This window comes from Lepisosteus platostomus, chromosome 12 (genome assembly GCF_059453375.1).
Source record: "Lepisosteus platostomus isolate fLepPlt1 chromosome 12, fLepPlt1.hap1, whole genome shotgun sequence".
Taxonomy (NCBI): Eukaryota; Metazoa; Chordata; class Actinopteri; order Semionotiformes; family Lepisosteidae; genus Lepisosteus; species Lepisosteus platostomus.
The window spans coordinates 13,286,012-13,311,751 of NC_142622.1; the positions used below are offsets into that span (position 1 = coordinate 13,286,012).

Here is a 25,740-nt window from a genome sequence, read left to right on the forward strand (position 1 = left end):
ATTTTTCCTCTTCCTTTTCTTTTGGTTTTGGTTTACTGTTCAATGAAACTAAACCCCCAAACTGAAATCTCATTGATTTCAATATACAGTGCATGTTATTCAACTACTTTTAATTTCCTAGCTGCTCAGGATTGTTTTGGCTTTACTCAATATGTCAAATTCCCAACATGTAAGCATAACGATATATTAGATTTAATTAGTTCTTCTGGCCTTGGCACTTCCAGTCTCCAAACATTTGAACTTGGGATCTCTGATAACAAGGCTGTCTTACTAGACCTGGCAGCCCCTCCACCTCCCACTAAGAGTAAACAAGCAAGACCTTTCATAGAACTGTAGAGAATGCAACTAGTTTGGTGGAGATCACAAAAAACTTCACTTAAGTAGCTCAGCCTGTTTTATTTGAGAATTCTGTTACTCTTTCCAGTGACACCCTAACACAAGCTATCAATAGTCTGCAAAATGTTGCCTTATTTGTTTTGCTCAGTCTTCCCCTGGTAGTTCACAGAGTGAAATGCATTCTGTGAAGGTAATTCTACATTCCATTTATCTAGTATTAATAAAATGTTTGAGTCACCCGGAAGTCTTTTTCCCAGAAGGGTTTACACACCTGTTGTTCTGTCTTTTCTTAGCTCTCTTGGACGTTTTATTCTCAACTTTGATTTTTCAATTTTTGCAGTTCATATTTTAAAGAATGATTGCTTGACCAGCCTTTTGCATTAAAGCTTTGAGTCTTTTGTTAAAAAAACGTAATATGGTCCATAGCCTAATATATAATAATTACAAAATGAAGCAGTCTACACCCATTAACAGTTTTAAATCTATTGTGCTTATGGCATTCTGTTGTGCATTTTATAGTTATAACTTAAAATTATAAAGGAAAACCTATAGTAGCAGTTAATTGTATGTGGGGTTTTCTTTTCAGCAAGGACCTCTGAATACAGTCATAATGTCATTTTAGCTTAACTTAAAAACAAACAAAAAAAGAAAATGTACATTAATATACCTTACAAAATACAAAAATATACATTAGAAACTATGTAAAAAAGATTTATGCTAAACTAATAACAGACTTTCAGATGAGTTCATTACTTTACTTAATTAGGGTTTACATCTTTTCTTTACTTCTGTCAACTGATGAGAGATACGTTTTAAGATCCTTCTTTTTATTGCAGTGATTTTTGATGTTATCTCACATTCCTTGTTCAAGCTGGATGGCAGTGAAGTAAATAAAATCACTGAAAGTAAAGTAAAGTGCCTTACAGGGAGGTCATTGTAGGCCCCTTCACTGTCCAGCCACAGTACATTAACCAGGGTTTGCATTTGCAAACAAAGGACATATAATATTATGAAAAGGTTTTCTATTCAGAATCCATTCCTAACAACTAAGACTGTAGTGTCATGCATATAAATAATATTCTTATAAACAATAGCATGTGCCAAATAATTGGGTTATCACATGTTTTTCTTCCCTGTTTCAGACACTCTTTTCATAGTTTTATCATTGCAGCAGTATCTAAAGTGTGAGTAAATCCCTTCCCTGGTATATTTGATTTTTTTTTCTAGTCTTGGTATTATTCTTACGGACCTTTCTACCACTTGGATCAATGGTGTCAGGGGAGCAATAGAGGCTTGGAGCGCTGCAGATGATCCAGTCAATTTCTTGTTGCACAGTGCCACTATTGTAGCCATCTAATTGTTGCTTGGGGTAAGCAGAATAAACCAGCTCAAGAATGCAGTGTATAATATAATAGTTTGAAGCCAGATATTTGTTTGCATTTGTGTACATGAAATCTGACCAGTTTTATCACAGATGTTAACAGTATAATGATAAAGTGGCATTTTCTATAGTAATTATTTTTAGTCAGCACATTTTACCTTATTAAAACACTGTTATTTCATTCAGTGTCATTTCTCCTCAAACCTGTGATGAGCTGCCATATGTCAATGGAAGAGGCTTTTTTCACATCTTTGCCATGAAATGTGGTATGGCAAATAAACGTAATTTGACAAAATAGTATTTTACCTTAGACATAGCTGTGCATGTTCCATTCTTCCTTGTGGTATTATCCTAGTATTGTTTAATTTGTACCATAAGGCATCATAATCATCTTATACATATCAGCAGTCACTGCGGCTGTTTTTGTTTAGATCAACAAACCTGTTGACATAATTACCATGCTTTTAATCATTTAAGACCGTGCTTTGACCATAATCTTACACTGCATGCCACAAATGTCATTGGTCTAACTGAAACAAATGAATTACATTTAATTTGTTATTCTTAAAGCGACTGGTTCAGCAATGCTTTTGCAGAGTTTCTCACGGTTTTGACTGGCTAAGCACCTCAGCATTAGTTTTTGAGCTAAAGCAGAGCTACTACACCTTCGTGGTAAAGTAGGACAACAATATACCAATTGCACAGCTACAGTATTTAGTATTTTGCTTTTTCTAATGGCAGCGACATATAAATCTAATGAAAAGGCTGAGAACAAATCTTAATACATTAGATTTTATTGTTGCAAGTCTGGCATATTCATTCAGAATAAAGTAAATAAAGTGGCTCAATCAATAAAGGTACGTACAGTACCTGAAGCCCAGGCTGAGCTCTATAGTTGGTGGTGGTGGAGGGGAGTCCCCATTACCTGTAAAGCGCTTTGAGTGGAGTGTCCAGAAAAGCGCTATATAAGTGTAAGCAATTATTATTATTATTATTATTATTATTGTTATTATTGTTATTATTATAGTCTATATGTACTACTACAAGCCTGGTGGTTCGAAAGTGGTAGAGTTCTGGCTGGTTTGGATGTACTTGAGCTGAGTGTGGTATCCTCAGCTTGTGTGAGAAGTGTGTCACTGACTGCTGGAAATTGGCAGATGTCTGGGATTTTGTTGTATTGTCAGTGAAAGCCATTTCACTCCTCCAGTTGATCCTTTCCTTCCTTTAAGGCACTGTATAGATTGCAGTGTGTCAAATAGCAGGCAGTGTGACAGCAGCTGTTTCTTAGAGGAGCCCTTGTTCCCCCTGTGCTGGGCAGTTTAGCAGTGAGGGTGTTTTTTAATGTTTTGTCTTTTTAGTTGTACTGTCTCTACAGCACTGGTGACCCATCAAGGGCGTATCCTGCCTTGCTCCCCTTGCTTGCTGTGAGGCTCTGGCTCCCCCAGAACAGTGTATAGGATAAACCGGATAGAAAATGGATGGATGTCCTTCCAGCCAAATATTTACATTCTATACACTTTGCTTTTAAGATTTTGTCCTAGAAGCATTTACCACATTTACTGTGCTGTTACACATTAGAGGGTCATATGCGTTTTGATTTTTTTGTTCTACTTTTATTTTTAGCTAGCTGAATGATTCTCAGCAGCAGAAAAAAATGGATATGTTCATTTGAACACTATTAATATAGTAGAGAAGTACTGTAGCTATGTTTAGAAACTCTGTATTTTTTGTAAACTCATCTGTTTTGTTCATCCAAAGCCATTCCTGCCTATAAAAGGAGTGGTGGGGAAAGAGGAAGTCAGAAATTAAATGTTTTGAACAACAATTTTATTGGGGGTTTTTAAAATGGTGATAAAGCCATATAAATTATAATAAAAAATATAAAATTGCACTGACTTCTGCAGAGCAGCATAAATAACTATTTACACCCTTTCTTTCAAATCATTGCGTACTTTAGAAATTATGAGTGTTCAGTTATCTTAGAAGAGATATGGCTGTGAAGTATGTTTATCAACCACTGTTAATAAATACATTTAATAAAGTAGTCCATATCAGTTTTGGAGATGAGCAGTACCATTTGTCCTCAACCATATGTTATACCTATATCATTTTGCTCTGAGTATGGAAAGATACCTTAATTAGGGTACATCTGTGCAGTATAACTATGTCCAGTGAAATAGGAGCATATACAGTATGCATCCTTCAAGCATCACCTTCCAGGATACTTTCATTTTCTAGTGTTCTTAAAGTCTAGACATTAATTAATATTCAAATCCCCCAAATTCATTGCAATTGTTTGCTTTTACTCCATAACCCTGAATGGTATCCCTTATATATCCCCAATGTTATGCATAGTATTTGTATTGAAACACTTAGAAATACAATTCTTTGCACAAATTCCATTGTGATTATTTCTCAAGTCAACACAGCTTTTAATAATTCAGTCAAAAGATAAGAAAGCCTTGAGCAGTTCCCTAACTGTACACTCACAGAAGAACAAGTTGCCTTAAGGTTTCAAATAAATTTTCAGCATTTAACTCTTCCCTTCCATGTCCAGCAGTTACCTTAGTAACAGTAGTACCTTAATGGGCTTTCTCCCCCTCTGCATACAGGACAAATATTGATGCTGATGAAGATCTTTGATAAATTTCCCATTGTGTCTACTGTCCCTGAAAATCAGTTTACATATCACATACTTTTCACAAGACAACTATTGGCACCAGCCCAGGAGAAAGGAAGACAATGCTCACTCAGACTCTCATTGGTGTGTTTTGAAGTCAACAGCTTCTTTTCATATCATGGTCCTAGAATAAAAATAAAAATACAGTTGACTCGCAACTTATGAGCTCTCAACTTATGCTGTCGGCTGCGGCAAATAAAAATTATTTATAAAATGCTTTATTCTTTGAAAAATTCATCAAGGAAACCTACAAGAGCTAGTTAGTGAGCTGATACAGTCATCTTAATTACCTTTATTTACTGTTTCTATGCTTATATTTAATATATTAATATTTAATATCTTGTATTACCATACGAGGTTTAGTAGGGTTTTTTTTATTAGGGTTATAGGGTAAATTTGACTTTACATGAATTTGGCTTTACGCGCGACTCAAAATCTTTAACCCTTGCATAGTCAATTGTACTTCTTGTTGGCTGGAGGACTGGCGGAACCCTCCAGTCTAGCAGACTAGCAGGCACCCAATGGGTGTACAGTAAAAGGCAAGGGAGGAGTACCTGGAGTGCAGTAAACTGAGAGTACCCAAGGCAATTCCACCCCTCCTCTGTAATGCCCAGATGTGCATCATTCATCTTTGATCATTCAGAGTGCAACTAGCCATTATCAGCTGATAGCACTGATTTGTACTAGTAACCTCCAGGCTCTAGGCCCATCCTTTGCTACCAAGAGTTATTACCATGTTAGCCACTGCTGCATCCTTTTGGGCATGCTTTTCTTCTTGTTTTTTCTTTAAACTGATTTGATTGCAGTGGTTTCCATTATCTTGCAAAGGTAATCTTTTTGTTTGATTTTTTTCCTACAAAAAAGGATTTGCTGGATGCTTTGGCTTTAGAGAGAGATAGACTATGTCTTTTTGTAAAAGGGAGTCATAAAGATAGATGGATACTTTATTGATCCCGTGAGGGAAATTGCAGTGCAACAGCAGCTTAACACACACAACACAGTGTAACGAATTATATAATAATAGTACAATACATACAATACAATACAAGAGTTACTCACAGTCCGGACACACAAGAACAAACTAGAACAGAACAGTACACAGAAAAATCGTATCACACATATGAATATAAATATAGATGTAAATATAGATATAAATATAAATGTATTGCACAGGTCCCTGGCATATATTGCACAAAAAATGGTTGTAAATGGGAAAAAGAAAAAGAAAGAGAACAGATGTAGCAGTAGATGTGTAGATGCGTTTAGTCCAGAAACAGGTCACTGTCGATGTTGCCTCTGCCAAGACGCAAGGTGGATGCGTTGTACAGTCTTATGGCAGAAGGCAAGAATGACCTCCTTTAGCGCTCCCTGTTGCACCGTGGATGAATCAGTCTATTGCTGAACGTGCTCTTCATTCCTGCAAGCCTGTCATAGAGGGGATGGGAGAAGTTGTCCATGATGGCCTCTAGTTTGGACATCATTCTCCTCTCATCCACTACCTCCAAGGGGTCCAGGTCAGACCCAATGACAGAGCTTGCTCTCCTGATGAGCTTGTTCAGCCTTTTAGAATCCACTGCTCTAATCCCAGAGCCCCAGCACACCACTGCGTAGAAAATGGCACTCGCTACCACCGACTGATAGAACATGTGTAGCATCTTACTACACACATTGAAGCTTAGATGCGTAGTAGTATTCCTGGATACAGTACATCTAATGTATGACTGAAATAATTCCTCATCACAGCTGAGCATGGTTTTGTCATAAAACAAATCTTATCATGAAGTTAAGAATTCCATATTTTTCATCCACTTTAGTTACTGTACATGAGATGTAGTTGAGAATTCAGCTAAAACCTTTATAAAGATTTGCCATTACTTATGTTTAACTGTTACCATCATTTGGTAATTACAAATGGTGTTACATATTCCTTTAATGGAGATTTGGAATTTAGCATTATTTCTAATGTTCCACAAGCCTTAACATTATGTTTTGCAATACTGAATGAAATAGTCCTATACTCCTATGTATTGTATGAAAGTTGTGTATATGTATCCTGTCGTTCACCTTTTCCATTTGGAAAAATTGTCACATGTCATTTTAGGACCTTCTCATGTATCTTAAAACATTCTGTTGCACATACTGAATGGCATGAATTTATTTCGTATCCCTAGTCTTTAGAGTAAGGTCTCTTAAGTAGTGCCAAATCCTTAAGTAATATTTCATAAGACACACCACATACTGATTTTAAATGTGGAATTCACAGAGAAACTGATATATGCCTCAAACGTCGAATTATTGTAATACAGCTTCCAGTATATTTCACTTTGAATTACAGAGTTTTGTAAAATAATTTTAAGATTATATTGAAGGAACAAATATATATTTAGAAAATAAGTGTATGTGTAATTTTCTTTTGCCCCTCTAGAGACGTCTGATACATGTTGTCAATTTAAAAATGTTATTTTATAGTTGCAAGACAAATCTTCATAATAACAAGTGAATACAAGGTTTAATTTGAAATTAATAATACCATTAGTTGAAATTGTATCAGCTTTCTATAGTCTGTTTGCAATTGCAAGCGTACATATCCTGCAGTGACAGATTACCTAGCAGAGTTAAAAAGAGAAAAACAGTGGTGGTGCCAGTGGCTTGAAGTACTGTTCTTTCTGTTTCCTGTGTTGCACCTATTTATTCTTTAGTAAGGAGACACAGGAGGAATGAGCTTTATTTAATAAGCAAGGCCACTAGGAAAGTTACAAAGGGATTTCTTCCACTGCTGTGTTGTACAAATGAGATGGGGATCTTTTTCTTCAAGTTGCCTTTTTCATCTCTCAGTTAAAAACATCCTGATGAGGAGGAACTAAACAAAATAAAAAAAGCTTTTACTTTGCAAGTGATTCAGCAATGCATATTACACTAATAGTGATTTTAAAAGGCCATATGTTACTTAAATTCAAATAAGGTGAAAGAAATCTAAATTTAAAGATCTGTTTAATCTTGGGATACATTCCCTTATTTTTTAAGTGTTCCTCTTTATCAAAAAGAAAACTATATAAATGCTTAACAAATACCTTTCACCTACAACGGTGGTCATAACTAATTGCATAGCCTAGACCTAAATAGACACTAATGTGGGGCTTGTACTGTACAAGAAGAAACACATGTAGTACTTGAGCGCTTTACTTCACTTTTATATGCCTTCATTATTCTTTTGCTGTTTATTTAAAACAAAAATGACCTTTTTGTTTGTCCTTCCCTACATAATCTCAGATAAATCTGATATTAAGTTTCATAAGAAATCTCAAACTATTCATTATTTTTTTAATGGTGGACCAATATTGTTTATATATGAGTGGGGTAACTAACATACGGTGTAAACACTTGAAATCCATGTTAATTAAAGATATCAGTTCAAACAAGGCAAACATAGAAAATGTAAAAAATATGACTTCTCTTAAATTCCTAAACAACTTCATTGTGTTGCCTTCTTTGTTCTGTTATCACAACAACAAATATAATTTCTGCAATTTAAAAAACTAAAGCACAATTATATGCTAATTTGTAAACCATCTAAGTGCATTCATACCTTCCACACCTTAAGATATATAATAAAAAGAAGACACTTCACTTCTATAAATTTCATATTTTGTCTTTTTCTGCCCTAATTGTTTTTGCAAACTTGATAACAGTTCTGTATTTTAATTAATTTAAGGATGTTTAAATCTTGAAAACATTCAATGAACTGTTAAATTGCAAGCTGTGATATATTTGTACATTACACAGTTATCTGTTGTATATAACTTGTAAAATGCATTATTGTCTGCCCTTAGTAATAAATACAGGGATGTCAACTCAGTGTATTAATACAGTAATTCTAGTTGGAACTAATTTCATCTATGTACTCATCCAAGTCCAGGTTGTAAAATCAATTCTCTTTGAGTGAGATACAGGACACTCCCTGCCTTTGAGTATAAGCTCTCCAGTAATGAAGGACATATTCTTGCATCTCTCACCTTTGTTTTTAAAGAGCCTCTTTAACCTTTCACAGGTCAATATATTTCTGTAGTCATTTAGCCTCAGCAGTAGTTTTATTTAATTTAATCATGATGATAGATTTGAACCTGAGTTGTCCAGATGAGAAATCATTTGAATGTGAATCTCAGCCAGTTCAGAGTAAATTCTTAATGTTCATTGACTTTTGTTTTAGATGCCCACTCTTAGACCTCAAAATTGACATTTTATTCTTTTCAGACAGTACTGAATATCTTGTATGTATTAATTTTCAAAGCTAAACTGACGGTATGAAGAAGCCTCATATCACCGCCACAAAGGAGTTATTTTTGGCTTTTTTGCTGTTTTGTTAGTTGTATTTATAAATATACAGTATACATCCAAGAAAAGTGTTTGAGATTGTATTGGTAAATATGTGTTGTACAGTCTTTACACATTCAGTAACCGAAAATGAAATATACAAATTTGTTTTTTTTTTCTTTAACATGTCCCTTGTCCTGCGCAGGTCATTGCTATATTACCTTGATCTTAAATTCAGTCACTCAAAAAATGAATTATCAGTCCAACACCTTTCTTTATTTTTTCTCAGCTCATAGAATTTCGTGATCACTAGATACACTTGTACCGTAGAAAATGTGTTGCTGTACATAGTATGTTGTTCTTTAGCTCAAGATTTTGGGGGATGAGTTGAAATGTACTTTTTTATTGGGATATCCAGGTCAAATTTCAGTTATGTCTATATGATTTGCTTTTTTATTCTGTTTTTAGTTTATCAAGCATTCTCCTATGCATTCTTGTTTTTGCATAGAGAGGTTTCTGGTCTGAAAGGTCTGTGCTGCTAGAATGACTTCAGAAGAGATTTGTTAAGTGTGAACAATTGGAAGTATGTCTATTGTGGGCAAGATGAAGTCTGTGATGTTTCACTGCAGGGGGTATAAAAAAGAAACTTGCAACCAACTGTGCCTCCCATGCAGGTGCACCATATTGTACTTGCAGTTTACATTCCAGTGTTGTTTTAATTTTAATTCATAGGGGAATATGGATTCACCTGCAACAGAATCACAACATGGAAATCAGCAGCAATAACAGGGTGATCTGAAAAGTGGTTTGCTTGTTATTTTGGATAGATTGTTATATATCTGTAATTGTTCTGTAACTAAAACTTATATGATAGGGTATTAATAAGTAAGAAATGAAACCACAGAAAAATACAATTTATGTGATTTAGTCCTCGAAACCACAGAAAAATACAATTGATTTAGTGCTCCAGTAGCTAAAGCAAAACAAGGGGAATATCAGAACTGCTTTACTTAAAATTTATGAAAAATGTTATGGTATTGTGAACTTGCCAAGGAAATGCTGTTAACTTTTAAATGTCTGTATCGGGATTCTTTCTACTCTGTGAGACCTGGAGTGTGGTCTCTGATTGTTGTTCTTTGCAATAGAAAAAGAGCTCTGAGGCTTTAGTGGGATTTTGAAGAAGAACAGCAGGATTTACATCAGGGCTCAAAGTATAACCTACGGGAAAGTATTGAAAGAATCAAAGTTCTGTAGCTTTCCCAGACAAAGATGTTTTTAAGCCAGTAGTAATAAGATTGTATATACTTAGTAATGCTATCAATTTTCAGATTGTGTATTTTATGGATGTTATTTTTGCTGCAGATTTTGACAATTTCAATATTTCTATATTTGCAAAACAGTTATTAATGAAGAGGTAACGGGTTTATTCTATGCTGAAAAGAAAAGAAAGGAAACACAATGTTTCAGCTGTGGAGCCTTCTTCACATGGCTGAAGAAACATTGTGCTTCCTTTCTTTTCTATTCAGCATGGAATAAACCCATTACCTGTTCCTTTGCAGCCTACGCGCGCTGATGCAGCTACCTACTTGAAGTAATTAATTAAGGTTGTTCCAATTATGTAATCTCCAAATCAATTCAGAACCTTTAGTTAACAATGTGTAACTGTTCCACTGAACTTTTCGTCTGGAACAAAATGTGAGCAAGTGAGATGAGAGTGTTGCACAAATACACTCTTTACATGGAGTTTATTAAGTTTGTTTCATAATTTTGCCTTCAAGCCATCAGTTTTTAAATTGATCTTTTCAGTTCTTTTTAGCTATTTTAGTATAATCTGTTAAAAGAACCCCAGAAAACGTCAAAGATAATCCTAGAAATAAGGGATTGATTTTACTGTATTTCTGGCTTTTCAGAGTGTTTTTAATTCTAGACTTATTGGGCAGGAAGGTTAAACAGGTACCATTGAGACACTTTTCATTTTGGGGTTTTAGTTTGTACTCTGTGTTGGATTTGTTATATTCCTATAAAATAAAAAAAGATAATTCACAACAGGCAATTGTTTAGAACTTATGTTACAGGATATCAATGTGTATGCATGTTAAGGGCAACAGGTAACATGCCAATGAAGTAAAGTACTTGAGCAGAGCAGTTAGATAAGTGAAAATCCTTAAAGGGGTTAAGGTTAGAAAGATTTTTTTTAATTACTGAAAAATAACATGCAAGATTATATATGTAAATGTGTGATTGCATTACATAACTTTCTTGGAGATTTCTTGAGGATAATTCTTTTTCCTCTTCACTCTTTAACTACAGTTCTAAAACAATTATTGATGCAAATAATACTGTACATAGCATGTAGTTCTAGGTTCTCTTAGAGTAAAGGTTAATTTAAATAAATGAACTTTTTTATAAAAAAGTGTTTTTTTATGTTTAACATTTAAATGCAATCATTAATGTATAAATGTAATCTGAAAAAAAACACTGGACATGTTTATATGATTTTGTATTTTATAAATATGTTATTTTAAAAAGTCATGCAATATACAAATAAACTAGAAACTAGGCAAACTAAAAGAAACTAGACTCTAGGCTAAATACTAGAAACTAAACAGAAAATTGTGAAAGCCTTTTGCATCAGAGCAAAATCTCTAAATAGATCAAAATCTCTAGGTAAATAAACAAATAATAGATAAACAATCTCTAAACAAAATACAAGAAACTAAAGAGAATTGCTTATTATTATTATAATTATAGAATTGAAATAGAAACCTGAAGAAATAAAGTGATTTTTGTTTTATGTGAATAAAATAAAAGCTCAAACTCAATGCATATCTCTAAGATACCTGCCAGACTGACTGATCGTTGATATTCTTTTCCATTTCCCTGTTTTTTCTGCCTCTTACAGACACTTCAATGTGAACATTGCACAGCTGACTGTAAGCACTTGGCACAATATAAAAAGATTATTAGTAGCAATATAATTGGAATCAGTTATGGCGAGGTTGAGTCTATATGTCACCCATTTTTACAAGATAATAAAAAGTGCTTTTATATAGCCATGCCCGGAAGGTATGCATTAATAAAGGTCTAAGTGATAAAGCTATCTAAGAGTTATTGACTGCAAATAGTACAGACGCTGGGTTTATTCCAGCTTTCCATATGGGCATCTCAGTGCTTACCCAGGTTTGCTGATTGCTGATTTTTCTCGTTTATCTACCAAAAACAAATTTTAGGAACTTGTCGAAACAAACGGAGTTAGTATGAAAACCTCAATTTGCCACTTTCTCTCTCTTTCTGCCTCTCCAGATTGGGCAGAAACAACACGTTTTGGTCACGGAAGAGTCCTTTGATGGCCAGTATTATGTTGCTCACAATAAATTTTACGAGCAGGTAAGTAACAGCATTCTGACAACCTCTTATTATTAAGAAAATTCTATTAAAGTGAAAAGTGCCTGTTTACTTTAAAAAGGTCTAACCTTATATTAAAGTTTGTTTGCATTTCTTTGATGTTATAATAAAGAAATTTACTGTCCAATACTCATGCATTTAACAGAAATGGTGTGAGTGGTTAGGCAAACAATAAATTAAGCAAAGATTTTCTGGAATAGTTTAAAATAATCTTCCTTATAGAGTTGGCAAGGTCATTGTATGTTCTGTTTCCACAAAAAATATTATTAAAATAAAATTAAAATGGAAAAAAACAACATGTTCAGGCATAAAGGGTTTCAAGAACAAATTGGCCTAGCTGTACATTTCCTATTTTCAGGCAATTTTTCAAGTTCTAAAATGAGTAGAACTAATGCATAGACTCCACCACAATATCCAATAACTTGGGAAATGGGGTTAATACAACTGAATACAACTTGTTCCTCTGCAGACTACACATGCTGACGCAGCTACCCATCTGAACTACTTAATACAACTGAATCCTTTGTTATCTTAACATTAAATATAAGATCAGAACTTGTCAGCATTCAGAGAAGTTGTTTTAAAGAATGGTTTGCAAATATTGCTTATAATGAATCAATTTACTGATAGGTGTGTGAACAAACTTCAAAAACTCTGACTCATGAGAAGCTCATAACATAAAACTCTTAGAAGTATGACCCGAGGGAAACTCCTGCCTACAAGTGTCGTTCGATGGTCTTCTCATGAGACAGATGTTAATTAATTGTTCTTAGCAATCTGTTTCTCAAGTCTTTAATACCTGCATCATGGCAGAAATGAGTTTGATGGCCTAACCATGGCAAGCTATATCTGGTATTTTAAACACAATGCCCTCATATTTATAGTCATATAACCTGTATACTGTATGTGGAAATTATAGTGCACATTTTCTGATTATTTGTAGATTCTTTATATACTGTGTATTCAGTATGAAGTATAGGCTGTATAAACCATCAGGTTTTATTGCAAAAGTTGATATTTTAAAATACACAGTCTGTACAGCAAGATACTGTATATGAGATCTGAATATATTCCTCCAGGGGTCACTCAGTTTATAGAAACTGACCTGTCATTGATTACTCTATTCTTAGGACACAACAAAACTTGCCCTTGTTTTAATTGGTTGTGGTAGAATAATGTGTGAAGGGATCAGCAGTGTCATATTAATTCAAGGTGTAAGGAGGGTTTCCTTCTTTCCTTCCTTTCTTTTATTTGGATCTCAGAATAAATGGATTCAGAATAGATTCCAGAATGCTTCCAGTTTAAGTTGGACTTCAGTGGGATTTTTTTTAATGAAAGTCTAAATCCAGGAATTTATTGTAATGTTAAAGTGTTTAATCAGTTTCCCTGTGCTTGGCACATCATAAGTGCGTTGAACCTTCTCGTCTATCTCAGCAGGGCTCTTTCATTTTTTAATCACCTGTCACAGGGATTCTGACAGCCTTCTCGGTTGTACAGAAACTTTTGCTGTAACCATTGGGACCATTTTGCAGTACACAATAAAATACTTGTGCTAGATAAGTGTAAAACAGCAGGTAAGTTGACTAAATTAGCTACCAGCCGTGATTAAAAAGCCATTGACATTTACAAGTGTTTTTAGTCTATTTTGAATTTTGATTGGAGAAATATGTGCAAAAGATTCTGCACAAGTCTTTGAAATACAAAAGAAATGAATCCGTTCAGTGATTCCTTTTGAAAACCAGTTTTGATCATGATATTTGACTTGAAATAAAAAATCCTAGCTTTGTGCATTTTCCTGGTGCAATTTTCCCAAGTATTATGGAATGAGGGTGACTGGGTAGGTGGTGTGGTAAACCATTATCCTTACAAACAGTTCACCTTTGGAGGCCTGGGTTCAAATCTATCTCCATGGAAATGAGTTTGTTGGACATTTGTATATATTACAAAACCACTACAGCATTCATGGCAATTGGGTATTTTCTAGCAATCATTCTGAAAAATATACTTACAATTGATGGGAACTAAAATTACCTAACAGAGTGGCCCTTTTTAGGCAGGTTTGAGGTGAAGGTGTGGGGTTGAGAGAGGAAGCATTCTGCCTGGTTAGATGCTTGTTCAATACCTGTTCTGTGGAGACAAAAATAAATTTATTCTCACTGTCTGGTCATTAACTTCTTTTAAAAGTAAGCGATATATTGCAATAGGTGATATCTCGTATATAATATATATATATTTAGTATTAGTAAAGAATTTAAGAAAGGATTACACCTGGCCTTCAGTTTCAGAAACACATTTTGTGATGAAAAGTAGTAGAATATACTTAGAAGTATTTAGCAAAACAAAGAATTTATGTTACTTTCTTATGTGTTATGATAAATACCATACCCACATTCTCTTTGCTTACAGCGTAAAGTTTTTATCAAAACGCTGTGATTAGAAGCTGAGAGGAGTACTTTAGGGTCTGGAAAAAAGACCTTAAAAGTAGTAGTAACAAAGACAGTTTTAGATTAAACCACCTAAATTCCAATGCATACAGTATACAGTATATTTAATGTATTCTTTACGTGTAGACTTATGCTATAGGTGTCTTGGGGATTTCTCTAAAATGGGTGAAGACTGTAGAAAAATGAATGTATGTCCACTGGGAGCTAGCTGTGCAATATAATTTGTAGCTTATAGCAAATATCTTGTGAAAGCTATGACTCACAAATGGATGGCACTTTAAACATTTTAATATGAAGTGCATTTTCTTATTCATCTCTCATTTTTTATATTTCACATTCCATAGAAGATCCTAATAATGATCATTTTTAAATTATGTTCTTGGGTATTTCAAAGTGGAGACTGGTCTGAGTTGGTTTTGAAGTATATGTGTGATATTGTATATTGGCAGTGGGAATTGCTGTTGAGCTTGATAGGTGAGTCTAGACTGGACTGGATAAATTAACCCAGCCAGCATTGCTAATTGTACAAGAAAATGCCAGCTCAGCACCATTGATCTCAATTGATTTAAGTGCTCTTTCATATCACATGGGCCAACTGGAAATCAATATGGTTTTCAGAAGGCTACAGACTAGTGCAGAGTATAAAGGATCTCTAGATGATCTGAAGCTTTGTATATTGAACATTATAAGAGAAAGTCTGAAACATTCTAAGGAATGTTTCTAAAATCTCATATCTTTCAAGTCTCGCTTTCAGTACCCTGGAAAGAAAGGATGCTTGATGGACTTTTTTCAGTAACAGCACCCTTGATCGAGAGTACACAGTAGCCCATAATTCAGCTTATGGCCACAGACGTCACACTTTATGTTTGAAATGCTTTATTGGTTTTCTGATTTTTTTTCTTCTGTTTTGAAAAAGCAGCTTTTAGTCTTTTACGGCTTTTATGATTCATCTTATGTTTTTGTTCCTTTTAAAGGTTTTGGTGCCAAAAATTCCTGAGTTCAAAGGCAAGATGATAGAAGTGGAGATTTATGAAACAGGAAAGCATTTCATGAAGGGACAGCCATTTGGCAATGCCAAGGTCTTTACCCCTTCAATTGCCAAGCCTCTAGAGAAGGGAGAGGTCTCTGGATTGACCACTGTAAGTATAAGAAAGCTGATAAATGTACATTTTGGTTCCTTCGTGGATAAATATTTTTTATAGGCTGTACATCTCAGTAGCAAGTGTTATATTGGTGCTGTGTCTTGGTAATTTTATATCATTACAGAACAAAAACATGTTTTGTCTTGACACTGAAAGTGAACTGGATTTGTTTGCCAGGCCCAGAAAATACAGGTTCACCTGAAAGCTTTTAGGTTATCAAGCAATTTTTGGCAATAACCCTTATATTTCTAAAAGGAACTGGAGGTTACCATTAGCTGGTCCACCTTAATTTTAAGATTAACAATACTAAAATTATCAATACTAAACTATCATGAATATCTGATTTGCACACAAAGGTCTTTTTCCCCTACAAAAATTAATTTGTCACCTGGTCATCAATTCTGGAAATTAATATTTTCCTATCCCTGTTTTCAAAGTAATATCTCTATGTAATTTACAGATTCATGAAAATCTTAATAGGTGATTGGTAAGTTAATCAAAAGGAATGTCTGCTACCCTGGGCTCCCAACTACCATAGATAACCTAAACTTAAACTTTGGCTTATTATTTTTATGTTTTTGAGTGCAGCATACTGCTATTTAGAGTTGGTTTGTGTCAAAATGTAAACTTTTTTGTGAGTTATAAGAGAAAATGTATGCACTGCCCCCCAGATGTACTCGGATGAAATAAGACCCTAAAATGTCATATGACAAAAGATTTCTGAATAGGATCATTTGTCCTGCTGAAAAAGTTATACGAATAACTTAATAGAATGTATAACATTTATTTGTCATAATTAATTAAGGTCCAGAAAACACCAGGGTTACATTTAGTTGCAACCTATAGTTAGTGTTTAATAGATCTTCCCCTGGTATTGATTGCACTGATAGTTCTGTAGTGTGATCTGAGGTTCTGGAACTTTGGACCATATCCAAAAAAGTTTCTCTAGGTCCCTAATATATATATCAGGAATTCATCCTGTCTTCCTTAAAAAATGCATAATATTGTTATTCATTATAATTATTCCATTAACTACTTTTAGTACTATAAAGGCACATACTAATATAAAGATATCTGAAATCATTTAATTCCTTAATAGTTTGAAATAGAAAGAGCTGGAAAGTAGTGTACCCCGGGCCTGAAAAAGTGCATTGTTCATCTCCTAAGGAAGAAGCCCAAAATAAAAACTTGTAAAACTTGTAAACTTGTAAAAACTTGAGGCAACTTGTAAAAAATGCTGCTGTAATGTTTTGGCTATTTCTGCGCAATGTAAGGGTATTGTCTGTGCAAGATAATCTAGTTTGCTTGGAGAGAGAACCTTATTGCAGAGAACAGGTTGACAACTGAATTGAATCGCAGTGACATGAGAAATGTTTCCTTCAACTGATTGATTATACACTTTCTCACCATGAACAACAAATTAGGCTTTGCTTTTAGTGTTGTCCTACAAACATGAGCTTCTTGTTTTTACAATTGCCACTGATCTTATTTTCATGCTTTGATTTTTGTTCTTCTTTATACTATATTTATTCAAAATGTTTATTTTTTATGTTTTTGCTTGGGGTAGTTTTCGGTTTCAAGTTTTCATATAAGCATGTTAAATGAATAGTACATCTCAGTGTAAACATCTTAAACGAGCAGAACATCTGACAGATCCTATCTGTTCACATTTACTTAATTGTAGTCTGTCTCTGAAATTATGTAGCCGTTGGTGTCTACATAAAAAAGGTGAATGAAAAGTTAGAATTTGTGCTGAAAAGTAAAAAAGAGGTATCTTGCTGCCACCAAACATTTAGATTCTAGACAAGACTGAAGAAAAAGAAATCTATAATCATAATATTTTGGTAGGTAAGTACTTTATTAATCCCATGCGGAAAATTCAAGTTCTACAGCAGCCAGGCACAATCAACACAGTACAGCACAAATGTAGTAATACAATACAAGAAATACATTTAAAAAATGGAATAAAGAGTTACAAACAAAACAGGAAAAGCACAAACATAAAAAAGTATGAATGTACAGAATGCAAGGAAGATGTAATATACAGTATAGATGTTGCACACTCCCAAGCATATTGCACAGTTGTGAATTATAAATTGTTAATGTGTTGTTTTTTTATTTCAACATCCACCCTAGTAGTAGCTTAATTCTAACAAGAAACAGATTGATTAATATAACCAAATACAAATAATACAAGTTGTTTTACAGAGTCTACTTCATGCAACAGGTCATTTAAAATAGAATAGAGCACCTCATCAGCCTCTCACACCTACCGAGAAAATAGTGACTCATAATTATGCAATCCAGTGGGTTTTTAAAAAGACACAGTCATTCAGAATTATCATATTTGTCATGGGTTTTGCATCTGATAATTCTGATCTAGGAATAGCAAAGCAAAATGATTTTTACCTTTGCTATAAGGAAGATCAGAATACACTTAATGATGTTTGTGGTGAGATTTTTGTTGGAACTCATCAATACAAAAATACACATTTTTTTCCCTCGATATAACTGATCAGTATATTTGCTTCATCTTCTCTTGCTTATCATGTACCCTGTTGCTCTAACTTTCATGAAAATTTTAAGCCCCCCACAAGTAATTCTGTGTAGCTTGTGTGAATCAAATGAATGTTTTATTTCTCAGAACTGTGAACAAGAAGCATACTGCACAACAGGATTTTTAAGTCTTATTTTGTCTAGAACAACACAAACATGTTGTACCATGACAGTCTTATTTTGATATGATACACATAAAACTCCTCCTTTCATTTGGATAAGAATAGGGCACATGCAATATTTCAAAATATTTCATTTTCCAGATCTAGGTGGTAAAACTAATGCAATTTCCTGAATAATTCCTTTATAAACTAACTGGTCACTCCAGCAAGCTTCCAAGAGCATATATGAAGGATTTTCATGATTTCTGTATTACACATGAGATTTGTACTACATCAGGTTTTAGTTGGACAGCATAACCTTTTTGGGCATACACCTATGTGTGTGTGGGAGAGGTTAATAATGTCATGTATAATGTATATTTAGATTTGGAGTTTTTTGTATGTTATAATGTAAATGTGGTATTTCCAGGATATCTGTTATTTTAGTCTAAGTAAGAAGAAAAACAGTTGATTAGAATTATTTTAATATGTTCCCTTCAAATTTACAAGAACAGCAATGGTTGTTCTTATTTATGGAAAGAAATATAAAATGAATGCATGTATTAAGAAAAAGTGACTTAATGCAGTGATTCCCTGCGTGCAGAAACACATAGTGTGGTGGATAGAGTGTACTGTTGTATTTTAAGCTTTAATTTACACACCATTAAGCCATTTCTCCATCAAACTATAGACCTATGCAACCATTTTTCTGACACCAACTCCTGACTGAAGAAATATAATTATTAGGGGACATTAAAGGTCAAAACAATAACTTGGATAGATTTAAGTGTGGACTATAATGATATGACAGAAAATGATTTGAAAAGAAGAAAACATTTCTCTTGAAAGACAGTAAGTAAGAGCAGTGATGATAAAAAAAACAGACAAATGTGCTGTAAATTGTAGCCTTTTACTAGAAAAAAGCAAAAAGCACTTTGAAATTAAAAACATTATGTCATGAGACCTCTATTTTGTGCCTTGGCAAATGTGGCTGTCTGCCAGAGTCTTTTTTATGTTCTGCTGAACCAGGGCTGTAAAAGCTGATGGAGTGTGAAATTAAAATGTGTATCACATTTCTGAGCATCATTTGATGTCCTTTCCTGCAGTACAAATGTACAGAGGTGCATCTTTGAAAAATAACATGTAGCTGTAGATTAACATATGGAAGAAAAATAGTGACAGTCTATCCAGGCATATAATTTCCAAATTGCTTTTAGAGATCAGTTACTTTTCTTTATCTAAAAAAGTTGGAAAGGCTATTAATGGTATTTATTTAAGCAGTGAGTGAGTTCTTTCTTTACATGAAAGGGCAGGGTCAGAAGTATACAGGGATGTGAGTGTGCAATGAACAGCGATGATAATTCTTTGGGGAATCCAAAATCACACTCTTTTTAAATTTCATATTGGTCTTAATTTAAATTGGTATTTAGACATATCCCGCAGATAGGACTGTATGAACATACCAAAACCCATTTGCATTCTATGTAATAACAGTACAGTTTAAGTGTCACATTTAGCATTGTTAGTCTGTGCACAATTTTTTGTAGCTGCCAACCTTTTTAAGTTGTTACTTCATAGTAAGGTGTAATGATAGAGTTGCATGAGAAATTGGAAAATAAACAGTTGTAAAGTCACTGTTAAAAAATTGGGTTAAAGTTTAAATATTTAGCAGGATATTATTCAAATGATTTTAAGTTTTCATATCTGTTTGCAGTGTACCACAGAAATCTTATAAACCCATGATTTTGAGAATTAATCCTTTAGATTGACACAGTGTAGTTATTGACAAATAGCATAGAAGCAAAGGATCATGCATTGAGTTGTAAGAACACAAAAGTTTAAATTTTTTATTATTATAATATGTCATTAATTGCAGTGCACTATTGTATTATTATATCTTACTGTAAGGATCTCTGATGCAACAATCCACATGCACTTGACATGTTGACAAAGTCTTGATACAATTCTTTTATCAGTTGTCAGTTTACCCTGCTTTCCTCCCTGTCAGTTGCACAACAGCACGGATGCCGAAGTAGAGTACCTAATCAATTCAGTTTATATTTAACATTGGTTTAGATCACAATTTAAACTACTGTATACTGCATTTTAGCTTTGGTGATTAATGAAACAGTGTTTCAAAAATTTCAAGATACTTTTGAGTTGTACTGAGCTATAAAGTAGGTCACTATCAGAAAAAAAAATATTTTTTAAAGTCTGAAATAATGTACCAAAGATGTAGGCAGTTAACTCTACTAAGTACTTGATGGTCTGCAGAAACTAAATTATAGACTTGAGATTACATGTCAGCCAGCTGACTTTTGACTACTTTCTTGTCTGTAGTTAATGTGGAATTAAATACTGAAAATGGTTTTGTATTGAGAAATATTCATAAGAGTTACAACGTGACCAGTGATTTTTAAAATAAAAATGACCTTTGAAAAAAAATGTAGGATAAATACCTGATTGTCATTAAGGTGTAGTCAGTTTGCAACTGATGTTTCTGCTCTGCAAGAAACTATTTGATTTGTCATCCTCCTTCATCCCCTTTTCCCTGGCCATGCCACATCTTTTAAATTTTACTGTAATCGATAAAAACTACAAACTGCAACAATGTAGCCAAGACGGTGCAGATGCCTCAGAACTATCAACAGGATTCCCGAGTATTTGAAGCAGAAAAAACAGTTATTGGTTTAAGGATAGAGCAAGACTTATTTAAAAATAAGTGAGTAAATCAAAACTTATTTTTATATGCTGAAAACAGACAATTAGAATATGATTTTATTATATTTTGTCTGTTTGGGTACAAAAGTGCATATGTAGTTATGTTTTTTTTTGTTTTTAATCTTTTTTTTGCTGGATGCATAGCTTTCTAGCTCATTATTGTCAGAGGGAGAAAGCGAAGCTTTAAACACTGTAACTTTTTACTAATATTTGAGAAACATTACCAATTTAAAAAAAAAACATTTTTATGTGGTTATCTTAGATAAAGATTTGCTATGTGAAACTCTAGACTAAGCGGATTTGTGTGGGGAAAATTCAAGACTAGGTGAATCTACAAAATTTGCATTCAAATTGAAACTGAAACTGATTCAGCTAATGAAGTTTACAGAAAATAGTCTAGAATTAATTTAGAAATCCAGCTAAAATGTGTGAGGTGAGGACTGTAAGATAAGAGCAATCCTGCATGTTTCTAAAACATTAAAAAACAGCTACATCTATTAGGGTAGCATGGCTTCTTGACATTTATAGTACTGTAATAGAACAAGCTAATAAACAACTTATTGTTTTTAAGAGTTTTAGATGTATGTTCAGAAAATAATGAATTAGTTATTTGGATCATATATTTTTATAGCGACCAATTTATAATACAGCATCTTTGGAACCATGTAATTTTTCGTTATTTGAATTTTAAAGAGTGAAAAAACTCAGGCTGAGCTCCCTGAAGGTCCTTTATCGTTATGAACATTTACACAACTTGTACTGCGTAGGTAGGCATGAATTGTGCTAGCAGTCTTGATTCTCATCCTGAAAGAAATTGAACAGTATATACCCTTTACTATCATTTTATATGGAATATATACAAAATGTAATAAACAAATCTCTTACCCTCTTTGAGCATATTATCATGGTTTCCTTTTCAAAACCAGGTTTATAAGAAAGTTGACTGCTTTTTATTTACCACTTACATTGCAAAATGATCACCGAACAAAAATGGTATCGGGTGTCCAGGGAAACACATCTGTTAGGATGTTTATAAAGGCATAAGTCTTGGGTAACCTACAGAGGCTTGATGGATATTTAACAAATTTTATCTATTTTAATGCTAAATATGCAGTGTGAACTTGGTCCCAAAATTCCAGAAAAATATCAAATTCAAATTTGTCCAGGCATCTAGTGTTTTTATTAAGAAGGAATATCCCACTGTCCTATAAATATGGAAATAAAATTAGGATTCTCATTCCAAAGTTTGAAAACAGATTGATTCTTGACTTTAAAATTGTAAACTGGTTGTTTTTATCCCTCAAGACAGCTTCAATGTTATTGCTGGATCACAGGGATTTGCTACAATGCAGTCGTTGAAACAATCAATATTGCAAGTGTGGAGGAGCCTTCTCTTTTTACCTCCTATCTGCTTTGTTGAATATAAGTTAATCTATCTAATGCTTTCAAAATCAAGATCACCACTTTAAGCGCCAGCAGTATTATATCTGTATTAATTTAATTTTTTTTCCAATTGTTTATTGGCAGTTTTGACCTTTAAGCTGTTGCCCTCTGGGTCAGACAGGAGAGCAATTTTTATGACCTTCACGTAGTGTGGTGTAAGTCAACTAGTAACTGCAGTTAAACTTGACTGAGTGTGAAATTAAAGATAGGAGCTACAAGATCCTGCCATATTAAAATGAGCAGCCATTACAAATAATTAAGTGGTACTCTGTTGCACTTGGGTGCCATTTTGTATTTATGTTGTTGTGTTCTACATTATGTGTTGCATTATAACAAGTATTTCAGTGCTTTTAAATTAATTTACATTGACCACAAGCCAAAATCATACACTAACATCTAAAATAGAACCTACTGTATAGCTCCACTTGTGTTAATATTTGTAAGTGTGGTTTTTAATAGATGGAAAGACTTCTGGAGTATCTCTTCAAATGGACAAATATAGTGAATTTGTGAACACTAGATACAGGCTTTTCTTTGTAAAAGTGTGGAACTCTGCAGTTAGGCTGAAATTTGAAAATAAAAAAACAAGTATCAACTCAGTGTATAAGAAAGGAGTACAGTGCTGATTTCACTACCGCAGATTAACAAGCCAAAAAGCATATGGATCAAGGATAATAGATAAGGCTCTATAAAATAAGTGAAATGTATTGACCAGTATAGAAAATGTAATTACTAAAGAGTAGGCTGCTGTAGATCTTAAAAAAGTTTAATTTATTTTCAGAAATATTGTAGATAATATTTATTATTTATGTTTCTATAAGATAATTCTTTTTCAGCATTTCAATTTTCTTTATACTTCCTGAAATGAAACTGTGGATTAAATTCTGGAGTGTTTTATGAAAAGAACAGAGACATTGACAAGAGAAGACCTGTTCTCCAGTACTAAAGATCCTCCATTTTTTCTCTTTTTCCCTTTCCAACAGTGCACCACAGCTATTCCAGTCACCTTGATAGAAAGTGCCTTTACCTATTGTGTCAAACCAAAGAACTCATTATGCTGGTGTCTGTGGTTCAGCACAGATTCTCTGAAAAGGAAAAAGGATGTTTCACATACACTTACAAATGTAAGCACCCTGGACTCCACTACAGCAAAAGTACACTTGAATAATGAGGTCTTTTCATACAGTCGTATTTGAAGCTAGATTTAAGAAAAAAGAAAGATACTTCATCTTGCAGTGACAAAAGGTAGAACTCTGGATTCTACTACATCAAATTGTATACAGTAGTCTCACACATATTCCCCAGCTTTCTCTTTATCAATCTTTATGTTTATTTATTTCAAGGCCTTTTTCACTGAAATACTGCTGCGAGATGCCACCTTGCTATATAAACTAAGCCTTGGAGGCTGCTCAAATACAATAATACATTTACATTATGTATGTCAACAACAGTGATAAAATATCGAATAGCCATTAAAAAGTGTCTTGTGGTGCGCCTACTGGAGATCTCACTGAATTTATTCATGCCGGCAATGATGCTTTAATAATTCACAGGCAGTATCTCTAAACACCTGGAAGAGGGAATAGATTCTGAAGCAGTTAATTGCTAACTGCACAATTTTGTATATTTACTAACTACACTAGTGGAGTATTGCTGGCATTTTGCATCATTCTGCCTACAGACTAACAATTCCTCTAGGATAGTCAGATGGTAACTGCCCAGAGCAGCTTAGCCCAAATAAAAGCTACAACCTCCAAAGATTGGCTTGCCTGACTTCAGGGCCATTTTTAAACTACTTTTCATTCTAGAAAGAAAATAAAGGCTCAGTGCCACATTTTAGATATAATATTTGCACTTGGTTGCTAGTGCTTTTTTATTATTTTTCTATTCTTTTATTTTATTTTTTAAAAATGCTTACAGAAATGGTTCAATTACTCACCCCACCATAGTTAAACACATAAGAAGAAAACATAAGATCATAAACAGAGAGAGGTCAATGGGTCCATCAAGCCTGTTTGCTAGCTAATTAATGCATGGAACCTGACCAGTCATTTCTTAAAGGAGGCTAAGGTATCAGCGTCAGCTTGGTAAATTAGTTCACCCAAAACAGTGAAATGGTGCAATTACTTTGGCACATCTTGATATGTACCATGTAGAATCTGTACCTTGGAATCTACAGAGTAGTATTAATACCATAGTTAACATATCTTGATGTGAAGTACGCTCCCATTTCATTAAATTATTCACTTAACTTCATTTGTCATTTGCTTGATGACAAAGTGTTTACTGTGTCAGCATAACTTTGAATAGGTCTTTTTAATTTGAATACCTTTGAGTAAACAAATGTACATATGAAAACTTGAAATGTTAGAATTAGTTATAAAGAGTTAGCTCATGCACCTGTTTCTACAGATTTGTGTGCTGTTGATTTTTAATGTCAATAATAGCCCTACTTATGTTTTGGTTAAATAAAAATTACAATAATATTATAAATAATAACATCTAAAGTTAATAAAAAACATGTTTTATCATTTAGTGTGATCCTTGCGCTAGTGTGATCTTTCACTTGCTTAATTTAGTTGTTAACCAGCTACAGGAGGTACAAAAAACTGATTTCATGTGTGAAAATACCTGTTCCCAGGTATGTTGATCCAAATGCTGAAAAAATTCCCAAATTGGCATCTTTTAAACAGAGTTTAAAACACTGTGCGTTTTCAAAGTTATTGACATTTGAAACATTGTGTCTCCAAAATAAAACAGTGATTAAAAGAAGTGAAATTTGTGAAAACAAATCTCAAATTGCCTTTAAGAAAATACAGGAACCAGATCTTTAGGTGGTGTTGTTCAGACGCTATTGAAAGTTTAGTTCATTCTTATGCATGGTGTTGTTGGCTAGAAACATTCGTTTTGCAACTCTTTTTTCACCATGCTGGTCAAAAAGACAAAAAGATCTTGATTGCATCAAGACAGTCCACAAAGAGCGCCATGACCTTCCCACGGCTTTACACTGTTTGACTTTACACTTAAGTGTGAAAAATGTTATCAGCGGCATGGATTGCAAGCTTTCCTGTGACAACAATAGGCTGAGCCTGCGAAAAATATTGCAGTAAATAAACCAAACAGATCATTTTTTCCTACAGCAAAAGAGCTTTCATTGGATAGTATGTTGTAGAGAACAACCAGGCAAGCATAGTTTTTTAAACTTATTTTCTTTGGGTCT

The 25,740-nt window shown here is 33.7% G+C and overlaps 1 protein-coding gene across 5 annotated transcripts in view; it reads left to right on the forward strand.

Moving 5' to 3' along the window:
- cdkal1 (CDK5 regulatory subunit associated protein 1-like 1) overlaps positions 1–25,740 on the forward strand; it is a 431,336-nt gene that overhangs the window by 380,598 nt on the left and 24,998 nt on the right. For 3 of the 5 annotated variants that reach the window (XM_088601020.1, XM_088601023.1, XM_088601025.1), the window contains 3 exons: positions 12,012–12,095; positions 15,532–15,696; positions 23,504–23,644. In XM_088601020.1, coding sequence (XP_088457146.1) covers positions 12,012–12,095; positions 15,532–15,696; positions 23,504–23,644 — 390 coding nt within the window. The remainder of the gene's footprint in view (positions 1–12,011; positions 12,096–15,531; positions 15,697–23,503; positions 23,645–25,740) is intronic. The other 2 variants (XM_088601024.1, XM_088601022.1) reach the window with 1 other exon arrangement.